The 26,446-nt window shown below is 44.4% G+C and overlaps 1 protein-coding gene across 1 annotated transcript; it reads right to left on the bottom strand.

Moving 5' to 3' along the window:
• Positions 1 to 11: 11 nt before the first annotated feature.
• nat10 (N-acetyltransferase 10) lies at positions 12 to 25,243 on the bottom strand. The gene is made up of 27 exons (XM_055939366.1): positions 25,077 to 25,243; positions 24,727 to 24,848; positions 24,537 to 24,628; positions 19,829 to 20,000; positions 19,581 to 19,703; positions 15,135 to 15,196; positions 13,507 to 13,621; positions 13,240 to 13,347; positions 12,845 to 12,978; positions 12,539 to 12,632; positions 12,185 to 12,420; positions 11,967 to 12,091; positions 11,569 to 11,719; positions 11,289 to 11,385; positions 8,523 to 8,639; positions 7,544 to 7,645; positions 7,375 to 7,449; positions 3,490 to 3,606; positions 3,146 to 3,279; positions 2,937 to 2,985; positions 2,711 to 2,807; positions 2,492 to 2,605; positions 2,142 to 2,314; positions 1,911 to 2,030; positions 1,548 to 1,646; positions 1,267 to 1,421; positions 12 to 956 (listed from the first exon to the last, which is right to left on the bottom strand). Exons 2-27 carry the CDS (start codon positions 24,838 to 24,840, stop codon positions 821 to 823), a joined length of 3,111 nt encoding a protein of 1,036 aa, XP_055795341.1. The 5' UTR covers positions 24,841 to 24,848; positions 25,077 to 25,243; the 3' UTR covers positions 12 to 820.
• Positions 25,244 to 26,446: the final 1,203 nt, after the last annotated feature.

The raw sequence follows: 26,446 nt of genomic DNA, 5'->3' as shown, positions 1-26,446 counted from the left end.
AGACACTAATGTGGTTTTCCAACAGCAAGGTTTGATCAACATTGCAGTGTTTATAAAAGGCTTTCTTTATAATGTCGAGATGAACACATTTTGAACCCCCATATCACACATTGTACAATTAATTAGTGAGAGCCTTAAATAAAACATTCTGGGAAATATAATGTATATATTTCATCTCTCTACTCTTGGCAAATTGGTTTGTTTCATTCACGTCATTGGTCAAACAAAAACACCCTAATGATTGGTTGACAATAGAACTTCCCACAATGCAGGCGGCGGCTGCAGGATGAAACTGCAGAAACTTGCAGTCAAAACTCCATGACCTTTCAACACATGATTTTTGTCAAGTTCATGCAATCAACAATTTGGTGCAAGTCGGACGACTTCTATCCCGAAATGCAAAACACGGGGAAAAAAAGCGGCTGCTCAACTGCGCCCATTCAGACGATGCATGATGCAAGACTGCTCTCACAGTCTAACAGAGTATCTGTGGCATGCGCACGGGTAACTACGGGAACAATACAGAGGAGAAGCATCACGCTTCAGCGCTCCTGGTTGTTGCGGAAATGGACCCATTACCATGGTTTACGTCGTGCATCTACGTACGGCATCTCGCTGAATCTCCCATTAAACCCAACCTAAGACCTGACCCAGCAGCTTGTGCATTGCTGCCCCAGTGACAAGGTCTCCCAGCCTTCTTTCTGTCCATAAGACAAACTAAATTATATAAAAATGAAATAGAAGTGTTTTTATGAAACAAACTAGTAAAGTGGATCTGAAAAAAATCTTTAAGCTAATATAAAAACAACTATAATTTACACTATAACGGCCTCTTTTCAAACTTGTTCTTCTCCTTGCCTCCTCCCTTCTTCATCTTCTTCTTCAGTTTGCCGTGTCGTGTATCTCCTCCCTCGTTTTTGTCTGGCCTCGGCTGCTCATACTTCCTCTTCTTGTCGCTGTTGGAGAACAGACAGTGTTACATGGTGAGCCGTAATAATAAATGCCATTTAGAAAATGCTTAACAAAGCGATTCACAGTAGCACATGCAAACATTTTTCATATGGGTGGCCCCACCATAAAAACACTGAACATTCTTAGCCCTTTCCCATAGCCCTAACCCTTTTATGTTTGCAGATCTGTAAGGTGTAAGCAATACGGTGTAATTCTACTACCTCACTGCTTATACCTATCCAGACCCTTCGGGGACGAGACGAAGGTAGCATATTACATTGTTATAGCAAGGATTCTAGAGGTTTCTCCTCTTACCTCTTTATGCTGACGACAGCTGTCTGTCCTGCTTTCTTCAACACCTGGTCCCATTCCTCGTGATCTCCTCGGATCAGGTACTGTTGCAGGTCCATCTCCTTGACCTTCTCCATGTCCTGTTTGTGTTTCTCCTGGAACTCTTTGGCTGCCTCATCCTGGGGAGAAAAAAAACTAATATTTCATCTATGTTGCATTCATATAATCACTGCACCATTGCATATTATGGTCTACCTATCCATTCGTTGTCATGCCATTCATAAAAACGGAGGAGAGTTCCGTACTAGATCATCATTGAGGGTTTTGACCGTGGGCTCCATGGAGATGTCTTTAGATACAACCATCTCTGCCTCAATGGCCTTCTCCTGGATTCTGTTGAAGAACTAAAACAGCACACAAACATGGTGAAAATAACTACACAGGTAATAATGAATCAACTAGCTGTCATTGTCTGAGACACAGTAAGTACGAGACGTTAAAAACTTTACGACATTTCATCATACAATACATTTTCTAGGAACTAACGTTTTTTTGGTTCGCTACTTGTAGCTAAGCAGGATGGATAGAATGGTAGAGTAAGAAATAAAACATTTTAAAATATTAATTAATTACATTTCCCCTCATGGGTACTAAATGTGTCTTCTCACCTGCACTACTTTCCTGATGAGGCGGTTGAACAGTCCCATGAGCTGAGAGCTGGGCAGGTCAATCTCCTTCTCCAGCTGGTCCACTGATTTATGCTGCAGCCCCACACCTAGCAACAGAGCCTGGAGACGAACAGACGGGGTTAGAGACTAGTAAAAATAAAGAGGGGGATAGACAAGAGTTACACTACATTGAGAAAGAGGGAGAGAGGGTATGTGTGACGTCCTACTCACACACTGTGCGGCGGACAGGGTCACGTCTCCCAGCTGTTTGAGGAAGAACATGCGTGCCACGGCAGGGATGAGGTCCATGATGAGGTGGTAGTCCACCATGTTCCTAGAGTACATCTCCAGACGCTTCAGATCATAGGGGCTGAACTGACCAGACAGCTCAGAGCTGCTCAGGGCTGGGGAGGAAAAAGCAGGCGAGACATTGAGAACCACTCGTCTGTAGCCCAAATCATTCAAAAGTACTCAAAGGTTAGACTGTCAACAGGTGGGGAGACCCATTTTGGTCTAGTTAGATAATCTCAGGGACAGTGGTGGTCGGATTTTTGACCGGTGGGGAGTGAAGGGGAACTTACCGGAGCTGGCATCCGTCTTGGTGGCGCTCTTGTTCTGCAGGATGTTGAGGGCCATACTGGGAGAGAAGCTGCTGAACTGGTAGGAGAGCAGAGACAGGAAGCGCCGACGGAAATCTGGAAGAAACAAAGACGAGGTGAGTGGTAATGCAGAGGGAGAATAGAGTAGACCATCCGACGACACTTTATTTCCCAATAAGAGACCGAACACACAAGCCTCACCTTTCCAGAAGGCGGACAGCCACTGGCCCTGTTCGGGAGCCTCCGCCGTGTTGAGCTCCTTCAACATCACCAATGAGTGCTCCCCCGTCAGGTCATTCTGGGAATGACAACACCACGGGTCAAAAGACAAAACCAAGCATTACAATAAGCAATACTCCAACTGCATCCAATTTCAGCACAATGATGTAAAGTAGTAAACAGTGAATTGTAGACATTGTCCACTTACAGGGGTTTGCCGCAAATAGACAGGGACAAAACCAGCTTTCTTCCAAAACCTGTACGGTAAAAAAATAAAGAATGATTAGTACCTGGGAAAAAATAATGATTAGTACCTGGAAAAAAACAAAGGTGATGAAGCCAAATGCAGAGTTTCCCAATGTCAGTAAACACCAATTATGTATATGAGTCTATCTATCTATGGTAAATAATACTTACTTGAGCAGCGGAGGTGTGAGGCCATAGGATACTCCCAGGTATTCTAGTCTCTCGGCCCTCCTCTCACTCAGCTTCAGAAGCAGAGGAGGGAGGTCCTTCCTAGGGTGCAACACCTCTTCCAGGAGGCTCACCGCCTATATATTAACAACACTGTTAGCAAAGCACCAACAGAGTGACCAACAATCGACTCCGCTCAATGCTGCTCTTTGGAGTCAATGTGAGTCTGGAGGACTTTTCTCCCTGTGGATGTGATTACTACTCATGGAATGTGTATGTTCAGGGGACGGTTTTCCTGTCGGCGAGTGTGCAAGTGTTTCCAGGCGTTTGTGTGAGTGAGGCATTACCTCGCTGGTGACAGAGGTGATCTGGCTGTTAGCGGTCTGCGCGTTCTCATCCATGTAGGGGAACTGACCCTCGTAGTACAGCTGTAACTGTTGCACTGCTCTGGAGCCATAACCCATCTCCAGGACCGACAGGGAAACAACCAGTTAAAGGGATACTTCTGGATTTTGGCAATGAGGTCCTTTATCTACTTCCCCAGAGTCTGGGGTGCAGTTTGAAGGAAGTTGCTGACAAGCATTAGCGCAATGACTGGAAGTCTATGGGTAGATGCCAATAGACTTCCAGTCATTGCACTGTTAGAAGTAGTTTTGCAAGCCAATGCTAACGTCCTTCATACTGGATACAAAGGCATAAAAAAACAGTATCCATGAGTTCATCTGACTCTGGGGAAGTACATTACCAGTCAAAAGTTTAGACACCTACTAATTCAAGGGTTTTTCTTTATTTTCACTATTTTCTACATTGTAGAATAATAGTGAAGACATCAAAACTATGAAATTACACATATGGAATCATGTAGTAATCAAGAAAGTGTTAAACAAATCTAAATATATTTTCAATTGTTCAAAGTAGCCACCCTTTGCCTTGATAACAGCTTTGCTGTTATGCCAAGAGTTGGCATTCTTTCAACCAGCTTCATCTAAAATGATTTTCCTACAGTCTTGAAGGAGTTCCCACATATGCTGAGCACTTGTTGACTGCTTTTCTCATCCCAAACTCATCCCAAACTACTTCTAACATCAAACAAGTGAAATGGCGGTACAGGGACAAGGTGGAGGCGCAATTCAACGGCTCAGACACGAGACGTATGTGGCAGGGTCTACAGGAAATAACAGACTACAAAAACAGCCACGTCACGGATACCGACGTCATGCTTCCAGACAAACTAAACACCTTCTTTACCCGCTTTGAGGATAATACAGTGCCACCGTCGCGGATCGCTAACAAAGACTGCCCCTCCTCCTCCTCAGTGGCTGACGTGAGTAAAACATTTAAACATGTTAACCCTCGCAAGGCTGCTGGCCCAGACGGCATACCTAGCTGCGTCCTCAGAGCATGCGCAGACCAGCTGGCTGGGGTGTTAACGGATATATTTAAATCGCTCCCTATCCCAGTCTGTTGTCCCCACATGCTTCATGGCTACCATTGTTCCTGTACCCAAGAAGGCAAAGATAACTGAACTAAATGACTACCACCCCATAGCACTCACTGCTGTCATGAAGTGCTTTGAAAGACTGGTCAAGGAGCATATCACCGCCACCTTACCGGCCACCCTAGACCCACTTCAGTTTGCATACCGCCCCAACAGGTCCACAGATGACGCAATCGCCATTGCACTGCCCTATCCCATCTGGACAAGAAGAATACCTAGGTAAGAATGCTGTTCATTGACTACAGCTCAGCATTCAACACCATAGTACCCTCCAAGCTTATCATCAAGCTGGAGGCCATGGGTCTCAACCCCTCCCTGTGCAACTGGGTCCTGGACTTTGACGGGCCGCCCAAGGTGGTGAAGGTAGGAAACAACATCTACACTTCGCTGACCCTCAACACTGGGGATCCGCAAGGGTGTGCTCAAACCTCTCTTGTACTCCCTGTTCACCCACGACAGCATGGCCATGTACACCTCCAACTCAATCATCAAGTTTGCAGACGACACAACAGTAGTGGGCTTGATTACCAACAACGACGAGACGGCCTACAGGGAGGAGGTGAGGGCCCTCGGAGTGCGGTGTCAGGAAAACAACCTCTCACTCAACGCCAAAACAAAAGGAGATGATCATGGACTTCAGGAAACAGCAGAGGGAGCACCCCCCCCTATCCACGTCGAAGGGACAGCAGTGGAACGTTAAGTTCCTGGGCATAAACATCACAGACAACCTGAAATGGTCCACCCACACAGACAGTGTGGTGAAGAAGGCGCAACAGTGCCTCTTGAACCCCAGGAGGCTGAAGAAATTTGCCGTGTCACCCAAAACCCTGACAGACTTTTACAGATGCACAATCGAGAGCATCCCATCGGGCTGCATCACAGCCTGGTACGGCAACTGCACCGGCCTCAACCGCAAGGCTCTCCAGAGAGTGGTGCGGTCTGCACAACGCATCACCGGGGGAAAATTACCGGCCCTCCATGACACCTACAGCACCCAACGTCAGAGGACGGCCAAAAAGATCATCAAGGACAACAACCACCCGAGCCACTGCCTGTTCACACCGCTATCATCCAGAAGGCGAGGTCAGTACATGTGCATCAAAGCAGAGACAGAAGCTGTTTCTCAATCTCTATCTCATGGCCATCAGACTGCTAAACAGCAATCACTAAATCAGAGGCTGCTGCCTACATCGAGACCCAATCACTGGATACTTTAATAAATGGATCACTAGTCACTTTAAACAATGCCACTTTAATAATGTTTACATTTCTTATATTACATGTATATACTGTATTTTATACCATCTACTGCACCTTGCCTATGCCGCTCGGCCATCCATATACTTATATGTACATATTCTCATTCACCCCTTTAGATTTGGATGTATTAGGTAGTTGTTGGGAAATTGTTAGATTACTTGTTAGATATTACTGCACTGTCGGAACTTGAAGCACAAGCATTTCGCTACACTCACTTTAACATCTGCTAACCATGTGTATGCAACCAATTTTTATATAATTTTTAAATTTGAAACCATCTCAATTGGGTTGAAGTCGGGTGATTGGAGGCCAGGTCATCTGATGCAGCACTCCATCACTCTCCTTCTTGGTCAAATAGCCCTTACACGGTGTTAGGTGAGCCTTGAATTCTAAATAGATCACTGACTGTGGGAACCACACATGCAGAGAATATCCGTTCACCTACTCTGCGTCTGACAAAGACACGGCGGTTGGAACCAAAAATCGCATATTTGGACTCAGACCAAAGGACGGATTTCCACCGGTCTAATGTCCATTGCCTGTGTTTCTTGGCCCAAATAAGTATTTTTGTTGTTGTTCCTTAGTAGTGGTTTCCAATTCGATCATAAAGGCCTGATTCATGCAGTCTCCTCTGTACAGTTGATGTTGAGATGTGTCTGAGATGTGTCTGAACTCTGAAGCATTTATTGGGGCTGCAATATGAGGTGCAGTTAACTCTAATGAAATTAACCTCTGCAGCAGAGGTAACTCTTGGTCTTCCTTTCCTGTGGCGGTCCTCGTGAGAGCCAGCTTGATGGTTTTTGAAACTACACTTGAATAAACTTTCAAAGTTCTTGAAATTTTCCAGAATGAATGACCTTCATGTCTTAAAGTAATGGACTGTCATTTCTCTTTGCTTATTTGAGCTGTTCTTGCCATAATATGGATTTGGTCTTTCCCCAAATAGGGCTATCTTCTGTATAAAACCCCTACCTTGTCACAACACAACTGATTGGCTCAAACGCATTAAAGGAAAGAAATTCCACAAAATAACTTAAGGCACACCTGTTAATTGAAAAGCATTCCAGGTGACTACTTCATGAAGCTGGTTGAGAGAATGCCAAGTGTGTGCAAAGCTGTCATCAAGGCAAAGGGTGGCTACTTTGAAGAATCTCAAATATATTTTGATTTGTTTAACACTTTTTTGCTTACTGCATGATTCCATATGTGTTATTTCATAGTTTTGATGTCTTCACTATTATTCTACAATGTAAAAAATTGTAAAAAATAAAAACCCTTGAATGAGTAGGTGTGTCAACTTATGACTGGTACTGAAGATTAACGGCCTGATTGGCAAAATCACACTGTAGCCCCACAGTCAACACACCTACATACACCTCAATCGCTTTGGAAAGTCAGAACCAAAATATGTTTAGAGAGCTGCACAAGCACAACTGACAAACCACGAAATACAGGGGGAAAAAACAGAACTTACCCCCTGATAGTCAGGGTTGACAGCGATGCGCACCACCCTGCCTCCAGACAGACTGCCAAACTCTGGGTCTTGGAACTGCAGAGAGAACACAACGTTAGAACTGATCAATGGCAATAGTGTGAGATTATCAGTGGGAAACCATATGGCTCCAGGCCTATATTCTCAATACCTGCTCTGACACGGTCCAGGGGATGAGGTCACCGGAAGCCTTCTTTCCTCTGGACAGACTGTTGAGGATGGACTGACGAGAGATCTCTCCTTCCAGACACACCTGAGGGGAACATTACGCGCACACACATAAACCAACTTTAGTCTATCATATCCGATGAGGATTTCTACTACTGCTTGTGAGTTGGCTGACTGTAGAATCCGATGCTGCATGCACACTGTCTGCCACATCTCCAAAGCACAAGAAATCCAACCCAAGAAGTTGCGTTCGCTGTCCCCTCAGAAGTGCAGATGGGTCCACTCCGATAAAATAAACTAAGACAGTTCAGAAGTGGGGTGAACACTTTGTGGCTCTCTTAAACCAACCGAATCCAGTTGACTACTTTATCTGCCACCCAACTTGAGGTCTGCGCCGCCATCAGGTCACTGAACGAAATAAGGGGCTGGGTACCAGTGCAGTTCACCTGCTCATCTCTGAGATATGGAGACATGAAAATATTGTCACCATATAAAAGAACAAGAGACAAATCCATCTGCAGCAACAGCAAGGGCATATCCCTCCTTGCAGTTGCTGGCAAAGCCATGCTCCGCAGATTCATCGACACCATCACTGAAGACCTGCTACCGGAGTCCCAGTGCAGCGTCAGAAAGAGCAGAAGCATGGCGGACATCATTTTCAGTGAACACCAACTGCAAGAAAAGTGCTGTGAAGAGAAACGACGATGTTCATGGCCTTTGTGGACCTCTCCAAGGCCTTCGACACAGTACCCCGTGAACTCCTTTGGAAGGTCCTCCTGCAGTATGGCTGCCCTGGGAAATTTGTGAACAAACTGCCCGAGTTCCATGAAGGGATGGTGGCCAGAGTAAAAGTTGGCATTCAGGAGTTTGAACCCTTTGAAGTCTCTCACCCGCATGAGCGAGCGCACGCACACACACACAGAGACAAAAACAGACAAACTGACTGAGCTCAGTTTATTCACCTGTATGACAGCCAGGACCTCTGGCAGTGAGTTCTGTTTGGGAGGAACAGGAGGCAGTAGGCAGAAGAGGTGATGTGCCGGGGCGTCTGACAACATCTGCAGGTCGTTGGGAGAGTTCTGGAACCAGCAGAAGGCAAAATCGGTAAGAAAACAGATATACACAGGAGGAAGGTTTGTCTATAGAGGAGCCACCAGGTTATTGGGACAGACATGAATGCCATTCTGGACAAATCTAATATGACCAACTGTAATCCACAGGCAACCAAGGCTCCAACATATATTCTCTTATTACAACCTCATTGATGTCTGGTGAGTTCATAACGCTGATTTTATTTGGTTGAAAAATAGTACACTTTCTTCAAAAACACACAAAACATTCTCCAGAATCGATTTCGTACTGTTATCTACCTCAATTTTCTTCATAATTAAGAAAACAGAAAATCTACATATGAGCCGATCTGACCATTATGCTTACTACTGACAGATACACATTTAAGAAGTTCCTAAAAGAGAGTCACAAGATGGCGCTTTAATTTTTCCTTACCACAAAATCCTACTTTCTGTGAACAATTTGAAACTGAATTCATAATGATCAACAAAAACTGGCAATGATCCTCTGATTCTATGGGACGCCTTTAAAGATTTTTTATTAAAAACAAGAATGCTGCATTTGCATCTGGACTTAATAATTCACAGTTAAAAGAAATCAGAATTGGAAAATGACAGTTTAAGTATTTTTTCAGACCAGGTATCAGTAATGATAAATAAGCCACTATTGAATCTGAACCAGGTGAATTACTATCAAACCCAAATTAAATCAAAGATTTTCAAGTTTGTATAAAAAAAAAAAAATTGTACACTTCTGATTATAAATCCACAACAAGTCAGATGGAGTCGTTTTTAAAAAAAGGTATAAGAACTATTCTCTTAGCTGAGAAAGCCGGCGTTCTCTCTCTCTCTCTCTCTCCATGAACTCAACATGGCATTGAATATCATGAATAAAGGCAAATCACCTGGTTGGGATGGTACTCCTCCCGAGGTCTATTTAACATTTTGGAACCAATTAGGTCCACTGTTCAAAAGGTTCGTACAGCACTTATTTTGCAGTTTTTGTGTTCTCACTATCGCCCCCCTGTCTTTGATAAGTAGAGATATACTATTTTCAAAAATCCTGTTATCCCGTCTCGAAACTAACTTAGCCAAATTGGTACATCCAGACCAAAGTGGGTGTGTTATCCTCAGATAACATCCATCATCTTTTACATACCTCACATGCTTCATCACAAACCAAAACTCCTTGGGCTTTTGATAGACTAGCTTTTGATAGATTAGAATGGTCACACACACAGTACCAGTCAAAAGTTTAGATCCCTATTAATTCAAGGGTTTTTCTATATTTGTACTATTTTCTACATTGTAGAATAAGAGTGAAGACACCAAAACGATGAAATAACATATGGAATCATGTAGTGACCAAAAAAAGTTCAATCGAAATATACTTTATATTTGAGATTGTTCAAAGTAGCCACCCTTTGCCTTGATGACAGCTTTGCACACTCTTGGCATTCTCTCAACCAGCTTCACCTGAAATGCTTTTCCAACAGTCTTGAAGGAGTTCCCACATATGCTGAGTACTTGTTGGCTGCTTTTCCTTCACTCTGCCGTCCAACTCATCCCAAACCATCTCAATTGGGTTGAGGTCAGGTGATTGTGGAGGCCAGATCATCTGATGCACCACCCCACCACTCTCCTTCTTGGTCAAATAGCCCTTACACAGCCTGGAAGTGTTTTGGGTCATTGCCAAGCGTCGACTGGAGTGATGTAAAGCTCACTATCATTGGACCCAAGAGCAATGGAAACACGTTCTCTGGCGTGATGAATCATGCTTCACCCTCTGGCAGTCTGATGGACGAATGCATTGCGCCAACTGTAAAGTTTGGTGGAGGAAGAATGGTCTGGGGCTGTTTTTCATGGTTCGGGCTAGGCCCCTTAGTTCCAGTGAAGGGAAATCATGACGCTACAGCATAAAATGACATTCTACACGATTCTGTGCTTCCAACTACACGATTCTACCTTCAAAGTAGCCTAGCCAAAATCAGACCATATCCATGGAGGCAATAACTTAATATCAACTTTCTTTAATTGTCCAGTATCCAAAGGCATAACCCTAGTCATATTAGCAACCCATGCTAGTTGTTGCATATTAGATCTCCCCTTTCTACATTTCTAACAGACATTTTCATCTCTGTCAGATGAAACCGCTCGCATGGTGCGCTTCTGACAACAGTGTTGTCCCACTAATTGCATTACAGAACGCACATTCGGGCGTAGCCTACTGCCTTGAAGAAATAGTTCATCAAGATGTTAAGCTAAACGCTCTGATCTGTTGCATCACTCATTGCTTTTTAGCGTCACACACACACAACTGTTCCAGAGTCTGTTTGGAACAGGCTATTTCTCAACAAGCTGACCAATAGAATAGGTCAATTTCTCTACTCTGGGGGATAGTAGATTGACATAGGCTAGTGACTTTGCTGTACGTTACTCGTCTTGTTTGTAGAGGAAAAAAGTAACATTTGGACAGTTATCCTAATATCTTCAAAGTGCATCCTCCACTTGCATGTTCTGTTAATATTAATTACCATAATCTAAGATAGAGATGTGGGGGGGGGGGGGGGGTTACTTTTTAGATCTGCGGTATGATCCTGATGATCAATGCTTTGCATTTGTGTACTTTTTACTAGTGTGTGCAATGCTCAGGCTCACCTTGTAGTGCGAAGCCACATAGAGAGCCATGAGTCTCTGTAGGAAGGCCTCAGATGCCTTGTGGTAGCAGAACAGTGTGTCTCTGTTCACATAGTATCTGTACAACACAGGTTAAGGATGACAACAGCAGCAGCAACAACTAAGACAATCATATAGCGTGCCATTAAAGGCCACAATACTGAATTTGTTTTAGGGCCAAACAGCAGCCCTGTAAAGCTGAGGAATGGAGCTTGAGAAATAACCACTGTACAGCATTATCTATTGCACCATGAAAGGATACAGGTCGCAGGTCTGTGGCAGGGGGCAGCCAGAGATGACTCTGGGGATGTTTAGACAGTCCAGACACAGCAGCTCGTTGAGCCACTTCTCTACAGGGTCTCCCATGGCATAACGGATGGACTCATGGAGGGACACCTCTTGGAGGGAGCGAGCTGGGAGAGGAGGAACACAATAATTAAAACACATTACAGGTACAGATGCAATGTAATGTATTTTTTGTAAATCTTTCTTACAACCACATTAGTCTTTCAATACTAGCACTGACTTTGCAGATAGTTATTTTGTAGAAAACTTGATTAGTAATGATTGTGATCGTTGGTTTTACCTACAGTAGTAGAATGCATTGAGTGCGAGTCTGGATAAGGTACATGTAAAATGTAGTAAGGGTGTCTTGGTCACCTGCATTTAGCCTGGCTGTGTTGGTGCTCCTGTTCTCTGCTGACAGACTCTGCTGGCTCTCTGAACTCTGCTGCCTCAACTGTTGGATCAACTTCAGGGAGAGAGAACGACCAGTGCCCTCATACCTTCAGGGATAAAAAGGGGAAATCAGGAACACAGACAGTTTGCGCTATGGTACACCGGGGGAGTCCAGAATCACATACACACACGCCACTGACCCGTTGATGGTGGAGGCCATGAAGACCAGGTATGGTCCGAGCAGCTTCTTGACCAGAGGAAGGGGGATGGCTGCAGCCTCATCTATCACCAGCAGCTCAGCCTGACCCAGCTTAACTGAATCAGCTGGGTGGATGTACTGAATCGTCTGTCTATGCTCCTTAAAGATGTTGACTCGAACCACAGCCTTGCTGAACTCAGGGTTCAGAGACTGGATGATCTCATAGTCCAGGTGCTCCTGGGAATGGGAGAGGGATGTTTAAGTGAGGAATATATTTAACGAAGCTTCCATTGTCGGACATATAGTTCACTCACAGACAGACAGACTATAGGAGACAAAGAAAGAGAAGGGTCACCTGGTATTGAAGGGCATCGAAGCCTTTGAAGATGAATTCAAACAGAGTGTGCAGGTTGTCTGGGCTGGGGGAGGTGATGAAGATGTTGGAGTAGCTGTGGAGAAGGACAACAGGACACTATGAGCAGCAGTAGGTCACAGTATGGAGTGTGCGAGTAAAGGGACTCCACACAGATCACGGTTAGCGAGTGCGTCTCCTCCAACACAGCGACAAGCACGCTTACGTAGATCAATCCAAAAGCGGAAAGAATCATGAGTGGTTTGCGTGCGAGAGAGATGAGGTCGGTGAATCGGCAGTAAACCGTACCCAAATGCCACAGCCCCAGCCACAGCCAGTCCCAGCGCTGCAGACTTGCCCCTGCCTCTAGCTGCAGTCAGAGCCACAGTGCTCCGCAGGGTCTTCTCTGAGATGGCCTCGATGAACTTCAGCACCGCCTTGGCCTTGGAGGGAGAGACCACAACAAACCAGAAGCTAAGAAACACACACTATGCATAACAGGATCTCCACTGAGAGGTGCAAAGCTTGGATATCAACGAGTCAATAAATGCTGTCCTACACCCATTTACCCAATTGTCTTCTGACAGGTGGCGTTACTACTATTATCATGTGATGCCAGTCTCGACCAGAGCAGACGAATTCACACTATCGGACGCAAGACAATATCCTATCCCCTTGATTTATATATGAGAGTATGTCCTGACCTGGTCCATGGTCTTGCAGCTGTCCACCAGCACACCAACAGGCTGCGTGTCCTGTAGAGACTCCTTTAACTCCTTCAGCTCCTGTTCCAGTGGCGAAAGACTGTCCTCCTACAGGAAGGAGACAAATGATTGGTCAAAGGGTTAGTCGGGTTATAACCCAGAGGTCAATGAATGGAGTTATTGGCTTAAGTCAAGTTCCCTAGGCGCGAAACTGAAGGAACCTTGCTCCAGCGTGCCCTAATCAACGACCCGGGATTGTGTGCCTACCTGAGTCTTGGGAGGAACAGGCTTGATGTTGGCAATGTGGCTGGAGATGGGCAGGACGTTGAGCTGGTCGTCAATGACAACGCACGTCTTACAGGACGACAGAGATAGGATGAACCTGGAGGGGAGGGCAGTTAGTTACCACAGATATGGTATCAGTTAGGGTTATATGGCCTGTCAGTCATCTAAAAAGAACAAGGAAGCCCCTTGTGAGAATAGTCCTCAAGAGTTGTAATTGGGCGGCCATATTTGAACTACACTGAACAAAAACAAACCGCAACATGTAAAGTGTTGGTCCCATGTTTCATGAGCTGAAATAGCCCTGACATTTTCCATACGCACAAAAAGCTTGTGTCTCTCAAATTTGTTGACATACCCGTTATAGCATTTCTCTTTTACCAAGATAAACCATCCACCTGACAGATGTGGCATACATATCAAGAAGCTGATTAAACAGCATGACCATTACACAGGTGCATCTTGTGCTGAGGACAATGAAAGGCCACTAAAATGTGCAGTTTTGTCACAACACAATGCCACAGATGTCAAGTTTTGAAGGACCGTGCAATTGGCATGCTGACTGCAGGAATGTCCACCAGAACTGTTGACAGAGAATTGACTGTTCATTTCTCTACTATAAGCCGCCTCCAACGTAATTTCAGAGAATTTGGCAGTACGTCCAACCGGCCTCACAACCGTAGACCATGTGACCACACAAGCCCAAGACCTCCACATCCGGCTTCTTCACTAGAGACATCGTCTGAGACCAGACACCTGGACAGCTGATTAAATTGTGTGTTTGCACAACCTAAAGATTTCTGCACAAACTGTCAGAAAACATCTCAGGGAAGCTCATCTGCTTGCTCGTGGTCCTCACTAGGGTCTTGGCCTGACTACAGTTCGGCATTGTAGTCGACTACAGTGAGCAAAAGCTTAACTTTGGTGGCCACTGGCACGCTGGAGAAGTGTGCTCTTCACAGATGAATCCCGGTTTCAACTGTACCCGGGCAGATGGAAGACAGCGTGTATGGCGTCGTGCGGGCGAGCGGTTTGCTGATGTCAACTTTGTGAACAGAGTGCCCTATGGTGGCGGTAAGGTTGTTATGGGCAGGCATAAACTACAGACAACAAACACAATTGTATTTTTGAAAGCACAGAGATACCGCAACGAGATCTTGAGGCCCATTGTCGTGCCATTCATCCGCCGCCATCATTTAATGCTTCAGCATGATAACGCACAGCCCCATGTCACAAGGATCTGTACACGATTCCTGGAAGCTGAAAAAGTCCCAGTTCTTCCATGGCCTGCATACTCACCAGACATGCTCTGGATCTACGTTTACGACAGTGTGTTCCAATTCCCGCCAATATCCAGTAACTTCGCACAGCCATTGAAGAGGAGTGGCACAACATTTCACAGGACACAATCAACAGCCTGATTGCGATGCATGAGGACCCTACTTTTTTGAGGGGTATCTGTGACATTGGCATATCTGTATTTCCAGTTATGTGAAATCCATAGATTAGGGCCTGATTTATTTATTTCAATTGACTGACTTCCTTATATGAACTGTAACTCAGTAAAATTGTTGCGTTTATATTTTTGTTCAGTCTATTTGAAGACCACTGACCTCTCATTGAACCTTCCCACCACGTCCTGATGGGCCTCGGTCCTGTAGCGAGAATGAACATCCTGGGGAAGAAACATACAGTGCATTCAGGAAAGGATAAAGACTAAGACTTGACTTTGACATTTTGTAACGTTACAGCCTTATTCTAAAATGGATTCAATTATGTTCTCAATCTACACACAATACCCCATAATGACAAAGACAACAGGTTTTTAGAAATGTTTGCAAATGTATAAAAAAAATAATGAAATACCTTACTGACATAAGTATTCATAGGCTTTGCTATGAGACTCTAAATTGAGCTCAGGTGCATCCTGTTTCCATTGATCATCCTTGAGATGTTTCTATAACTTCATTGGAGTCCACCTGTTGTAAATTCAATTGATTGGACATGATTTGGAAAGATACACACCTGTCTATATAAGGGCCCACAGTTGACAGTGCATGTCCGAGCAAAAACCAAGCCATGAGGTTGAAGATATTGTCCATAGAGCTCCGAGACAGGATTGTGTCGAGGCACATCTGGGGATATGGTACAAAAACATTTCTGCAGCATTGAACGTCCCTCCATTCTTAAATGGAAGAAGTTTGGAACCACCAATACTAAGCAATCGGGGGAGAAGGGCCTTGGTCAGGGAGGTGACCGAGAAACAGATGGTCACGCTGACAGAGCTCCAGAATTCCTCTGTGGAGATGGGAGAACACGTTCAGAAGGAAAACCATCTCTGCAGCACTCCACCAATCAGGCCTTCATGGTAGAGTGGCCAGACGAAAGGCACTACTCAGTAAAATGCAAATGACAGCCCGCTTGGAGTTTGCCAACAGGCACCTAAAGGGCTCCGACACTGAGAAACAAGATTCTCTGGTCTAATGAAACCAAGATTGTCACGTCTGGAGGAAACCTGGCACCATCCCTAAGGTGAAGCATGGTGGTGGTATGATCATGCTGCGGGGACATTGTTCAGCGGCAGGGACTGGGAGATTAGTCATGGTTGAGGGAAAGATGAACGGAGCAAAGTACAGAGAGATCCTTGATGAAAACCTGCTCCAGAGCACAGACTGGGGCAAAAATTCACATTCAAATAGGACAATGACCCTAAGCACATAGCCAAGACAACGCAGGAGTGGCTTCAGGACAAGTCTCTGAATGTCCTTGAGTGGCCCAGCCAGAGCCTGGACTTGAACCCGATTGAACGTATCTGGAGAGACGTGAAAATAGCAGTGCAGCGACGCTCCATCCAACCTGACAGAACTTGAGAGGATCTGCAAATAAGAATGAGACACTGCCCAAATACACGTGTGCCAAGCTTGTAGCATCATACCCAAGAAGACGCGAGTCTGTAATCGCTGCCAAAGGTGCTTCAACAAAGTACTGAATAAAGAATCTGAAAACAGTGTATAAAGTCAGAACACCTGCTGTCTCAGTCACTTCCTGTCACCAAGGGAGTACCCCAAAGCTCGATCCTAGGCCCCACGCTCTTGACAATTTACATCAACATAGCTCAGGCAGTAGGAAGCTCTCATCCATTTATATGTAGATGAAGTCTTATTACCCCTATTACGAGTCTGTTCAACCTCTTTCATATCGTCTGAGATGCCAAAAGATTGGAAAGCTGCCGCGGTCATCCCCCTCTTCAAAAGGGGGAGACACTCTAGACATAAACTGTTATAGACTTATATCCATCCTGCCCTGCCTTTCTAAAATCTTCCAACGCCAAGTGAACAAACTGATCACCGAAATTGTTGAATCCCATCGTACCTTCTTCGCTATGCCGAGCTGGTCATGGGTGCACCTCAGCCACGATATCATAACCGCCATCGATAAAAGACAACACCATTCTGTATACATCTGGCCCTTCTTTGGACACTTAACAAACCTCCAAACGAGCTTCAATGACATACAACTCCCCTTCCGTGACCGCCAACTGCTTTAAATACTAAATAAACAAAATGGATGCTCTTCACCCGCCCGCCCTACTGGCACCCGCCCGCCCGACTAGCATCACTACTCTGGACAGTTCTGACTTAGAATATGTGGACGACTACAAATACCTAGGTGTCTGGCTAGACTGTAAACTCTCCTTCCAGACTCACATTAAGCATCTCCAATCCAAAATTAAATCTAGAATCGGCTTCCTATTTCGCAACAAAGCCTCCTTCACTCATGCTGCCAAACATACCCTCGTAAAACTGACTATCCTACCGATCCTTGACTTCGACGATGTCATGTACAAAATAGCCTCCAACACTCTACTCAGAAAACTGGATGCAGTCTATCACAGTGCCATCCGTTTTGTCACCAAAGCCCCATATACTACACACCACTGTGACCGAAATGCTCTCGTTGGCTGGTCCTCGCTACATATCTGCCGCCAAACCCACTGGCTCCAGGTCATCTACAAGTCTTTGCTAGGCCAAAGCCCCGCCTTATCTCAGCTCACTGTTCACCATAGCAGCACCCACCCGTAGCACGCGCACCAGCAGGTATATTTCACAGGTCACCCCCAAAGCCAATTCCTCCTTTGGCTGCCTTTCCTTCCAGTTCTCTGCTGCCAGTGACTGGAACGAATTGCAAAAATCTCTGAAGCCTTATATCTCCTTCTCTAACTTTAAGCATCAGCTGTCAGAGCAGCTTACCAATCGCTGCAGCTGTACACAGCCCATCTGTAAATAGCCCATCCAACCAACTACCTACATCATCCCCATATTTGTTTTTCTGTTCCCATGTGTAACTCTGTGTTGTTGTTTTTGTCGCACTGCTTTGCTTTATCTTGGCCAGGTCGCAGTTGTAAATGAGAACTTGTTCTCAACTGGCCTACCTGGTTAAATAAATAAAAATATATACTTAGCTGCCTCTTCCCCAGATTTTGTGTTTAACCCTTCTACAACAAAGCTTTTAGTGTCCAACAAGCTTTTTCTGCCCTTAGCCTTGTTCTGAACACCTCCAAAACAAAGGTAATATGGTTTGGTAAGAACAATACCTCCCACTGGTGTAATTACTACCTCTGCGGGTTTAGAGCTTGAGGTAGTCACCTAATACAAGTACTTTGGAGTATGGCTAGACTGTACACTGTCCTTCTCTCAGCACATATCTCAGCTGCAGGCTAAAGTTAGAGGAATCTAACTCTTCATTTATCGTAATCGCTCCTCTTTCACCCCAGCTGCCAAACTAACCCTGATTCAGATGACCATCCTACCCCTGCTAGAATACAGAGGTGAAATATATAGATCGGCAGGTAAGGATGCTCTCGAGCGGCTAGATATTCTTTACCATTCAGCCATCAGATTTGCCACCAATGCTCCTTATAGGACACATCACTGAACTCTATTCTCCTCTGTAAACTGGTCATCTCTGTATACCCGTCGCAAAACCCACTGGTTGATGCTTATTTATAAAACCCTCTTAGGCCTCACTCCCCCCTATCTGAGATACCTACTACAGCAATGATCCTCCATGTACACAACACTCATTTTGCCAGTCACATTCTGGTAAAGCACACACATCCCTGCGTCGCTCCTCTTTTCAGTTCATTGCAGCTAGTGACTGGAACAAGCTGCAACAAACACTCAAACTGGACAGTTTTATCTCAATCTCTTCATTCAAAGAGACTCTTACTGACAGTTGTGGCTGCTTCGCGCGATTTATTGCTGTCTCTACCTTCTTGCCCATTGTGCCGTTGTCTGTGCCGAATAACGTTTGAACCATGTTTTGTGCTGCTACCTTGTTCTCACGTTGTGTTGCTACCATGCTGTGTTGTCATAGGTCTCTATGTAGTGTAGTCTCATCGTGGTGAGTTTAGTCCGATTTTTTTATTTTATTTTTAATCCCATCACCCCTGGAGGCCTTTGGTAGGCCGTCATTGTAAATAAATACGTTTAATTTTATTTAACTAGGCAAGTCATTTAAGAACACATTTTTATTTACACCGGCCAAACCTAGACAACGCTGGGCCAATTGTGTGCTTCCCGATGGGACTCCCAATCACGGCCGGTTGTGATACAGTGCAGAATCGAACCAGGGTGTCTGTAGTGACACGCCTCAAGCACTGAGATGCAGTGCCTTAGACCACTGCGCCACTTGGGAGCCCCAAGTCAGTTAACTGACTTGCCTAATTATTATATATTTTTTTTATAAATTAAATGCGATTTCAGTTTTTATTTTGTAATAAATTAGAAGAATGTCTACAAACCTGTTTTCACTTGATCATTATGGGGTATTGTGTGTAGATTGATGTGGGGGGGGGGGGGGGGGGGGGACTATTTCATCCATTTTAGAATAAGACTAACATAACAAAATGTGGAAAAAGTGAAGGGTTCTGAATACTTGCCAGATGCACTGTAAAAACAGCAATATTTAGACAACAGTAGTCTTAAACTGGCTCTAACCCAGCAAGGATTAAATAATACATGAGTACACAGTTCACTGAAAACATCTATGGGCCTCACCATAGTCATTGTGTACAGCTGCTTGAGTGAGTTGACCGTCCTGAGAAGAATCACCACGATCCCTCCGCCTTCCACAGTCTCCACAGTTCGAGCCAGGAGATTGGGAGTGAGAGCCTCAAAGTCCTGTGTGAGAGAGAACGAGAGACACAAAAAAGTTCAGTACAAAATCTGGAGAGTTGAACACAAGGATTGTTAGATGTCAGGTGTTGACAGCCAGGACAAGAAGAAGAAGAATACGCATGTCTCACCTGCAGGACGCACATGCCGTACGTGTTTCCAAGAATCTTGTGTGTCTCGTTGTAGTAGCAGTAGCGGATGTTCGTGGCAGCGACAAACAGCTCAAAGGGGTCGTCTTGCTTAATGTTCAGGGTGCCGGTCTTGATCTTCTTCTGGAGCTGACGCATGCGCTTCTTTCGGTTACTGTTTGAAAGACGAAAGAGCAAAACAAATTAACTCCCGTTAATACGCCCAATGTGTGCGAGTTGGCGACACTAATTGTCATGGCCAGATGGTACAAACATCTGGGACCAGGCTAGAGAGGGAAGTCTTGTAGTAGGAATGTTTTGACCTTCTCTCATGCATTGAAACAAGTACTGCTTTTATTTTCTAATGAATCCAGTTCATATTCAGTGCGTTAACTTTTCAGCTGTGCATCTAAATCGTTTTGAAATCAGAATATATGGGCCTGCAATTCTACGTCTGAGGGATGGAAGACGGGGAGAACAGACCGTGGCTTTGGGGGGGGGATGAGGTACCTGATGATCTTCTTGTGTTGTAGGTGTCTTTGGAGGGCAGGCAATGTGAACCCAATAGTGCGTTCGGCTGAGTGTACCACCCTCTGTAGTAGTGCCTTGTGGTCAGCGGTGGAGTTGTAATGCAGCCCGACAGTACGCTCTCGATGGTGCTCCTGTAGAACACTGAGGGCCCTCGGGGACATGCCAAATTTATTCAGCCTCCTGAGGTTGAAGAGTCGCTGTCGTGCCTTCGCCACGGTGTCCGTGTGGTGTGACGATTTCAGCTCCTCTGAGATGTGTACGCCTTTTTGAATGTCTGAGGCAGCCCTGTTGATGAGGATACCTGGTTCCTCTCGAAGTCCACAATCAGCCCTTTTGTTTTGCTGACGTTGAGGGAGAGGTTATTTACCTGGCCCCACACCTCCTCCCTGTAGGCAGTCTCTTCGTTGTTGGTCAAATCAGGCCTACTACTGTTGTGTCGTCAGCGAACTTCACAGCATGTGATACTAGTGATTTAATACACCACTTGCATGATCCCAGATCCATAGGATCATTTATTCACCTCGTTTGGACATTGACAATTTAGCACTAGGTTTATTAGGCTGTAAGAGCGAAAAGGCCGCATTCAGCAGGAATTTTGGAAGGGTGAACTGATTTGTCTAACTATGAACATTATTTTGCCCAAACAGATTGTGAACGGATTCTAGTCGGGGGACAATCCTATGTGTAGGGGCAGATTTAGGCTGTCATCTTGTCTTCAGGAGATTTTCTGTTTCATTTATTTGGACTTTCACAATAGCTAATGTAAGTCATTAGAACAAACATCCAACAACGGGCAAAAATATTGACATTAATAACATTATGGGGAAGAAGGCAACTAGTGTGGTCATCTCCACAAGAACACTCGTGTTAATCCCCATACTACTATTTATTTAACTTAGCCTTATTACACCAGCAAAATTGGTATTTGAAATATGATATGCCAACTTGTCTTAAATAAAAAATAAAATGCAATGAGGGCATTGCATTTAAGCATTTATGGACAGTGTTGAATATAAGCTACGATGCATTCGGAAAGTATTCAGAACTCTTAACTTTTTCCACATTTTGTTACGTTACAGCTAGGGCTGTTACGGTGACCGTATTACCGCCACACCGTCGGTCACGAGTCATGAAGACATGACCGTTCAGTCACGGTAATTGGGTTTCTCCAAGCTCTGATGCTGGTCATTAGAAGCCTACAAAACTTGCTAACTGCCTGGTACTCAGCACTCTATTGTTCCTCTAATCATTTTGACATCAATGCAAATGTAATTGAAAATCTTAATCAAACACTTCACGAGAGCCCGTGAGCTCATGTTGCATTTCTATAGGTTATGCAATTGTGTGAGAAAACAGAGTGATGGCCTCTATTAAAAAGAGGGGGATCCCATCATCTTTCTATAGGCTAGGCCTATTTCTCAATTTTCCTAATATTAAGCACATTGCTTAAATCTACAACAGAAGTATAGCCTACCGGGCTAGGATGAAAATGAACCACAGGAAAAGCGTCCTCCATTCGCTATTTAAGTCCATAGATGACGAATTATTCCACTGCCCTAATATAGGTGCATGACATGGTTCATTCTAAACCAAAACAAATGTTACACATATCTTTATATATTATTTAGTATAAGATTAAAATAAGTCTGATGGGTAACAATATTCGCCTATCACATGTGAATTATATATTATCACTTGTGAATGATGCCCAGCATAAGAAACAATGCCTTTTTTGCAACTTTTTCATAATCCAAGTCGCACACATCATGTAGCCTAGCCCGTAGGCCTGTGTTTTATTAAGGTTTGTATCACAACTAAAAAGTGGCAAAATCATTTCTGAAAATAAGGCACACTAATCCACTTCACAAGGGGTGTAGACCCTAACGGGCATACACAGTTGAAGTCGGAAGTTTACATACACCTTAGCCAAATACATTTGAACTCAGTTTTTCACAATTGCTGACACTTAATCCTAGTAGAAATTCCCTCTCTTAGGTCAGTTAGGATCACCACTATATTTTAAGAATGTGAAATGTCAGAATAATAGTAGAGAGAATGATATATTTAAGCTTTTATTTCTTTCATCACATTGCACTCAATTAGTATTTGGTTGCATTGCCTTTAAATTAATTAACTTGGGTCAAACGTTTCAGGTAGCCTTCCACAAGCTTCCTACAATAAGTAACTGAGTCAGGTTTGTGGGCCTCCTTGCTCGCACACGCTTTTCAGTTCTGCCAACAAATGTTCTATAGGATTGAGGTCAGGGCTTTGTGATGGCCACTCCAATACGTTGACTTTATTGTCCTTAAGCCATTTTGCCACAAATTTGGAAATATGCTTGGGGTCATTGTCCATTTGGAAGACCTATTTGCGACCAAGCTTTAATTTCCTGACTGATGTCTTGAGATGTTGCTTCAATATATCCACATAATTTTCCTCCCTCAAGAAGCCATCTATTTTGTGAAGTGCACCAGTCCTTCCTGCAGCAAAGCACCCCCACAACATGATCAAATCAAAGTTTATTTGTCACGTGCGCCAAATACAACAGGTGTAGTAGACCTTAGTGAAATGCTTACTTACAAACTCTAACCAACTGTGCAAAAAAGGTATTAGCTGAACGGAAAGTAAAGAAATAAAACAGAATAAAGACAGTTAAAAACAGTAAAAAGGCCATATACAGTAGCGAGGCTACATACAGACACCGGTTAGTCAGGCGGCTGATTGAGGTAGTATGTACATATGGTTAAAGTGACTATGTATATATGATGAATAGAAAGTAGCAGTAGCGGAAAGAGGGTTGGCGGGTTCTGGGACACAATGCAGATAGCCCGGTTAGCCATTTGATTACCTGTTCAGGAGTCTTATGGCTTGGGGGTAAAAACTGTTGAGAAGCCTTTTTGTCCTAGACTTGGCACTCCGGTACCGCTTGCCATGCGGTAGTAGAGAGAACAGTCTGTGGCTGGGGTCTTTGACAACTTTTAGGGCCTTCCTCTGACACCGCCTGGTGTAGAGGTCCTGGATGGCAGGCAGCTTAGCCCCAGTGATGTACTGGGCCGTACGCACTACCCTCTGTAGTGCCTTGCGGTCAGAGGCCGAGCAATGGCCGTACCAGGCAGTGATGCAACCAGTCAGGATGCTCTCGATATTGCAGCTGTAGAACCTTTTGAGGATCTCAGGATCCATGACAAATCTTTTTAGTTTCCTGAGGGGGAATAGGCTTTGTCGTCCCTCTTCACAACTGTCTTGGTGTGTTTGGACCATTCTAGTTTGTAGGTGACGTGGACATTGAGGACCTTAAAGCTCTCAACCTGCTCCACTACAGCCCCGTCAATGAGAATGGGGGCGTGCTCGGTCCTCCTTTTCCTGTAGTCCACAATCATCTTCTAAGTCTTGGTTACGTTGTTATTCTGGCACCACCCGGCCAGGTCTCTGACCTCCTCCCTATAGGCTGTCTCGTCGTTGTCGGTGATCAGGCCTCACACTGTTGTGTCGTCTGCAAAAGTAATGGTGTTTGAGTCGTGCATGGCCATGCAGTTGTGGGTGAACAGGGTGCACAGGAGGGGACTGAGCACGCACGCCTGGGGAGCTCCAGTGTTGAAGATCAGAGTGGCAGATGTGTTGCTATCTACCCTCACCACCTGGGGGCGGTCCAGGTCCAGGATACAGTTGCAGAGGGCGGTGTTTAGTCCCAGGATCCTTAGCTTAGTGATGAGCTTTGAGGGTACTATGGTGTTGAACGTGGAGCTGTAGTCAATGAATAGCATTCTCACGTGTTCCTTTTGTCCAGGTGGGAAAGGGCAGTGTGGAGTGCAATAGAGATTGCATCATCTGTGAATCTGTTTGGGCGGTATGCAGCAACTAACACTATTTGACTTTGATCTTTTTTTTTTTAAATGCAAAGACCCAAACGGTGTTCCATAGACACACGGGTTGAAAATAAATGTGATCAAACGAAGCATCGACATACTTCTGATAATGTGATACACGCATCGGCACACCGCTTCGAAGTTAGCTGCATGCCTCGAAGCTCGAGTATCAAAAGTAACATCACTAATTAATGACACAGCACTGTCTTGTGTCTTATAGCCCAAATACAGCATGATCAGATCTGGGACCGGGCTAATAATCCGTAAAAAGACAAGTAAACATAACTCAAGGCATCGTGTAGGGTATTATTTACCTGCTGAAGCCCAGCTCTTTCTTATAGCACCAGAGGACAGATGGTCTGGCTCTGACTGCGGCTTTGGACAGCATGTGGTGCAGGATGACAACCTGGGTGAAGTTAAATTGAACATGGATTACAGATGACAAACACTTCTGGGCTGATATCAATGTCTTAATCATGTACATGCTAAAGTAGACATTTTTACCTGGTCTCTGCCATGGTCCCCGACCACCACGAACATGGTGCGGTGTTGCTCGGAAACGCCATTATCTATCTGGACACGGATCCTGTTATCTATCTTCTTCCGAAATGTTGCCATGGTGGTCCCTGAGGGCGGAAAGCAGTAAGGCTGCTCCAGTAAGGGTGTTATGCAAGGGGACTATTTCTGATGTAAAGCTAGACAGTTTTGTCAATGGGCATGTGTACAACATGGCAGCGGCACAACAGTAGTTCATCCTTTAGCTGATCACATCCCTTAAATCCTACAGATTATTTATGTTATGATGTATCTAGCTAGCAGGTATACAACTCTCTGGTTTAAGATATCGTTCTTACCTGACGTAGTTAGTAAACCCACTGGTGTTTAATCCGGATAAAACGAATGAATGTAGATGAAAACACGACAAAACACTGGAAGCAGTTAGTTTAGTTTACATGCAGCCATCATGCCGATAAACTCACGTGGGGACGGCGGTTTTGCAGGACCCTGGTATGACGTCAGAACGATGCGACAAAAGTACACGACCTGTCTAACCAAATGCCTGAAGGTAAAATGTTAACAAACCTGAAATAAACGAAATATGCTCACAAGCAATGAGGTGAAGAAACGCGTGAACCTATATAATATATATAAATATGACTGGTATTTCTAAATATGTTAAAGATAGTACAATACCAAAGATTATGGATATACTGACAAATACACCTCTATCCTCACTAGCGGACCGGTGGGCTGTCTCGCTACCGCCTTTCCTGCTTGGTGGATGCATTTCATTATTGCAATCAATTGTTTAATTATACACAATTATCAACTTACATCCCGACATCAAACACGTCTAACAGTAGGCCGTCATTGTAAATAAGAATTTGTTCTTCAATGACTTGCCTCGTTAAATAAAGGTTAAATTAAAAATTAAAAAAAACATCCAAAAAAAATAACAAAAAAAATATACAATTTTTTAAATTACAATTCTAGTACAATCGTATTCACTCATTAATGATTCAGGAAGATGTTATTTTTGTTATTCACTATGGATGTCTAATTTGGGGAATAGAATTCTGGACATTTTTGCAATCTACTTTTAATTTGCAATGAGGGTTGTTGACGTCAACCAACGGTTTTCAATGAAGGGATGCTATGCTACTAGCTTCATGGCATGAATATGCACAGCCATCTCAAGGTATTGGAGTGGCCTTCACAAAGCCCTGACCTCAATCCTATAGAAAATTTGTGGGCAGAACTGAAAAAGCGGGTTTGAGCAAGGAGGCCTACAAACCCGACTCAGTTACACCAGCTCTGTCAGGAGGAATGGGCCAAAATTCACCCAACTTTTATAACTCCGATATAAATTGTTTCCTCAAAGTTGCCGGGATGTCACGTGTCCTGCTTCTAAGTAAACTTAAGCATTACAAAACTTCTATTCGATCAAATATAACTCACGTAGCATATAAGCCATACATTTTTTGTTGACCAAATTCAACACTCATTGACCTCCATGCAAAAACTCCTTGCTTGGTGGGCGAAACGAGGGGAAAAAAGACCACTTGCTGGAAGGAGACAGGTTTTCTGCCGAGTTGGGCCTCTCTTCCCCTCTGACAATACTAAAAAGAGGGGTTATTTTAGCAATAAGGCCCGAGGCAGTATATGGCCAATATACCACAGCTAAGGGCTGTTCTTAAGCGCAACACAACGCCGAGTGCCTGGA

Source organism: Salvelinus fontinalis, chromosome 12, assembly GCF_029448725.1.
Source record: "Salvelinus fontinalis isolate EN_2023a chromosome 12, ASM2944872v1, whole genome shotgun sequence".
In the NCBI taxonomy this organism is placed as follows: domain Eukaryota; kingdom Metazoa; phylum Chordata; class Actinopteri; order Salmoniformes; family Salmonidae; genus Salvelinus; species Salvelinus fontinalis.
Note: the sequence above shows the minus strand (reverse complement) of the source record. Positions and strands in the feature narration are given on the sequence as shown.

Bases quoted from the DNA above. Each gene is read 5' to 3' on its own strand.
- nat10 (XM_055939366.1), bottom strand. From the start codon at position 24,840: ATGGCAACATTTCGGAAGAAGATAGATAACAGGATCCGTGTCCAGATA. The intron at 12,633-12,844 runs GTACGGTTTACT...CCTTCTCCACAG, and splicing joins GCTGGGGCTGTGGCATTTGG to CTACTCCAACATCTTCATCA. The intron at 3,607-7,374 runs GTAAGTTCTGTT...TCGGTCCTGGAG, and splicing joins TCAACCCTGACTATCAGGGG to ATGGGTTATGGCTCCAGAGC.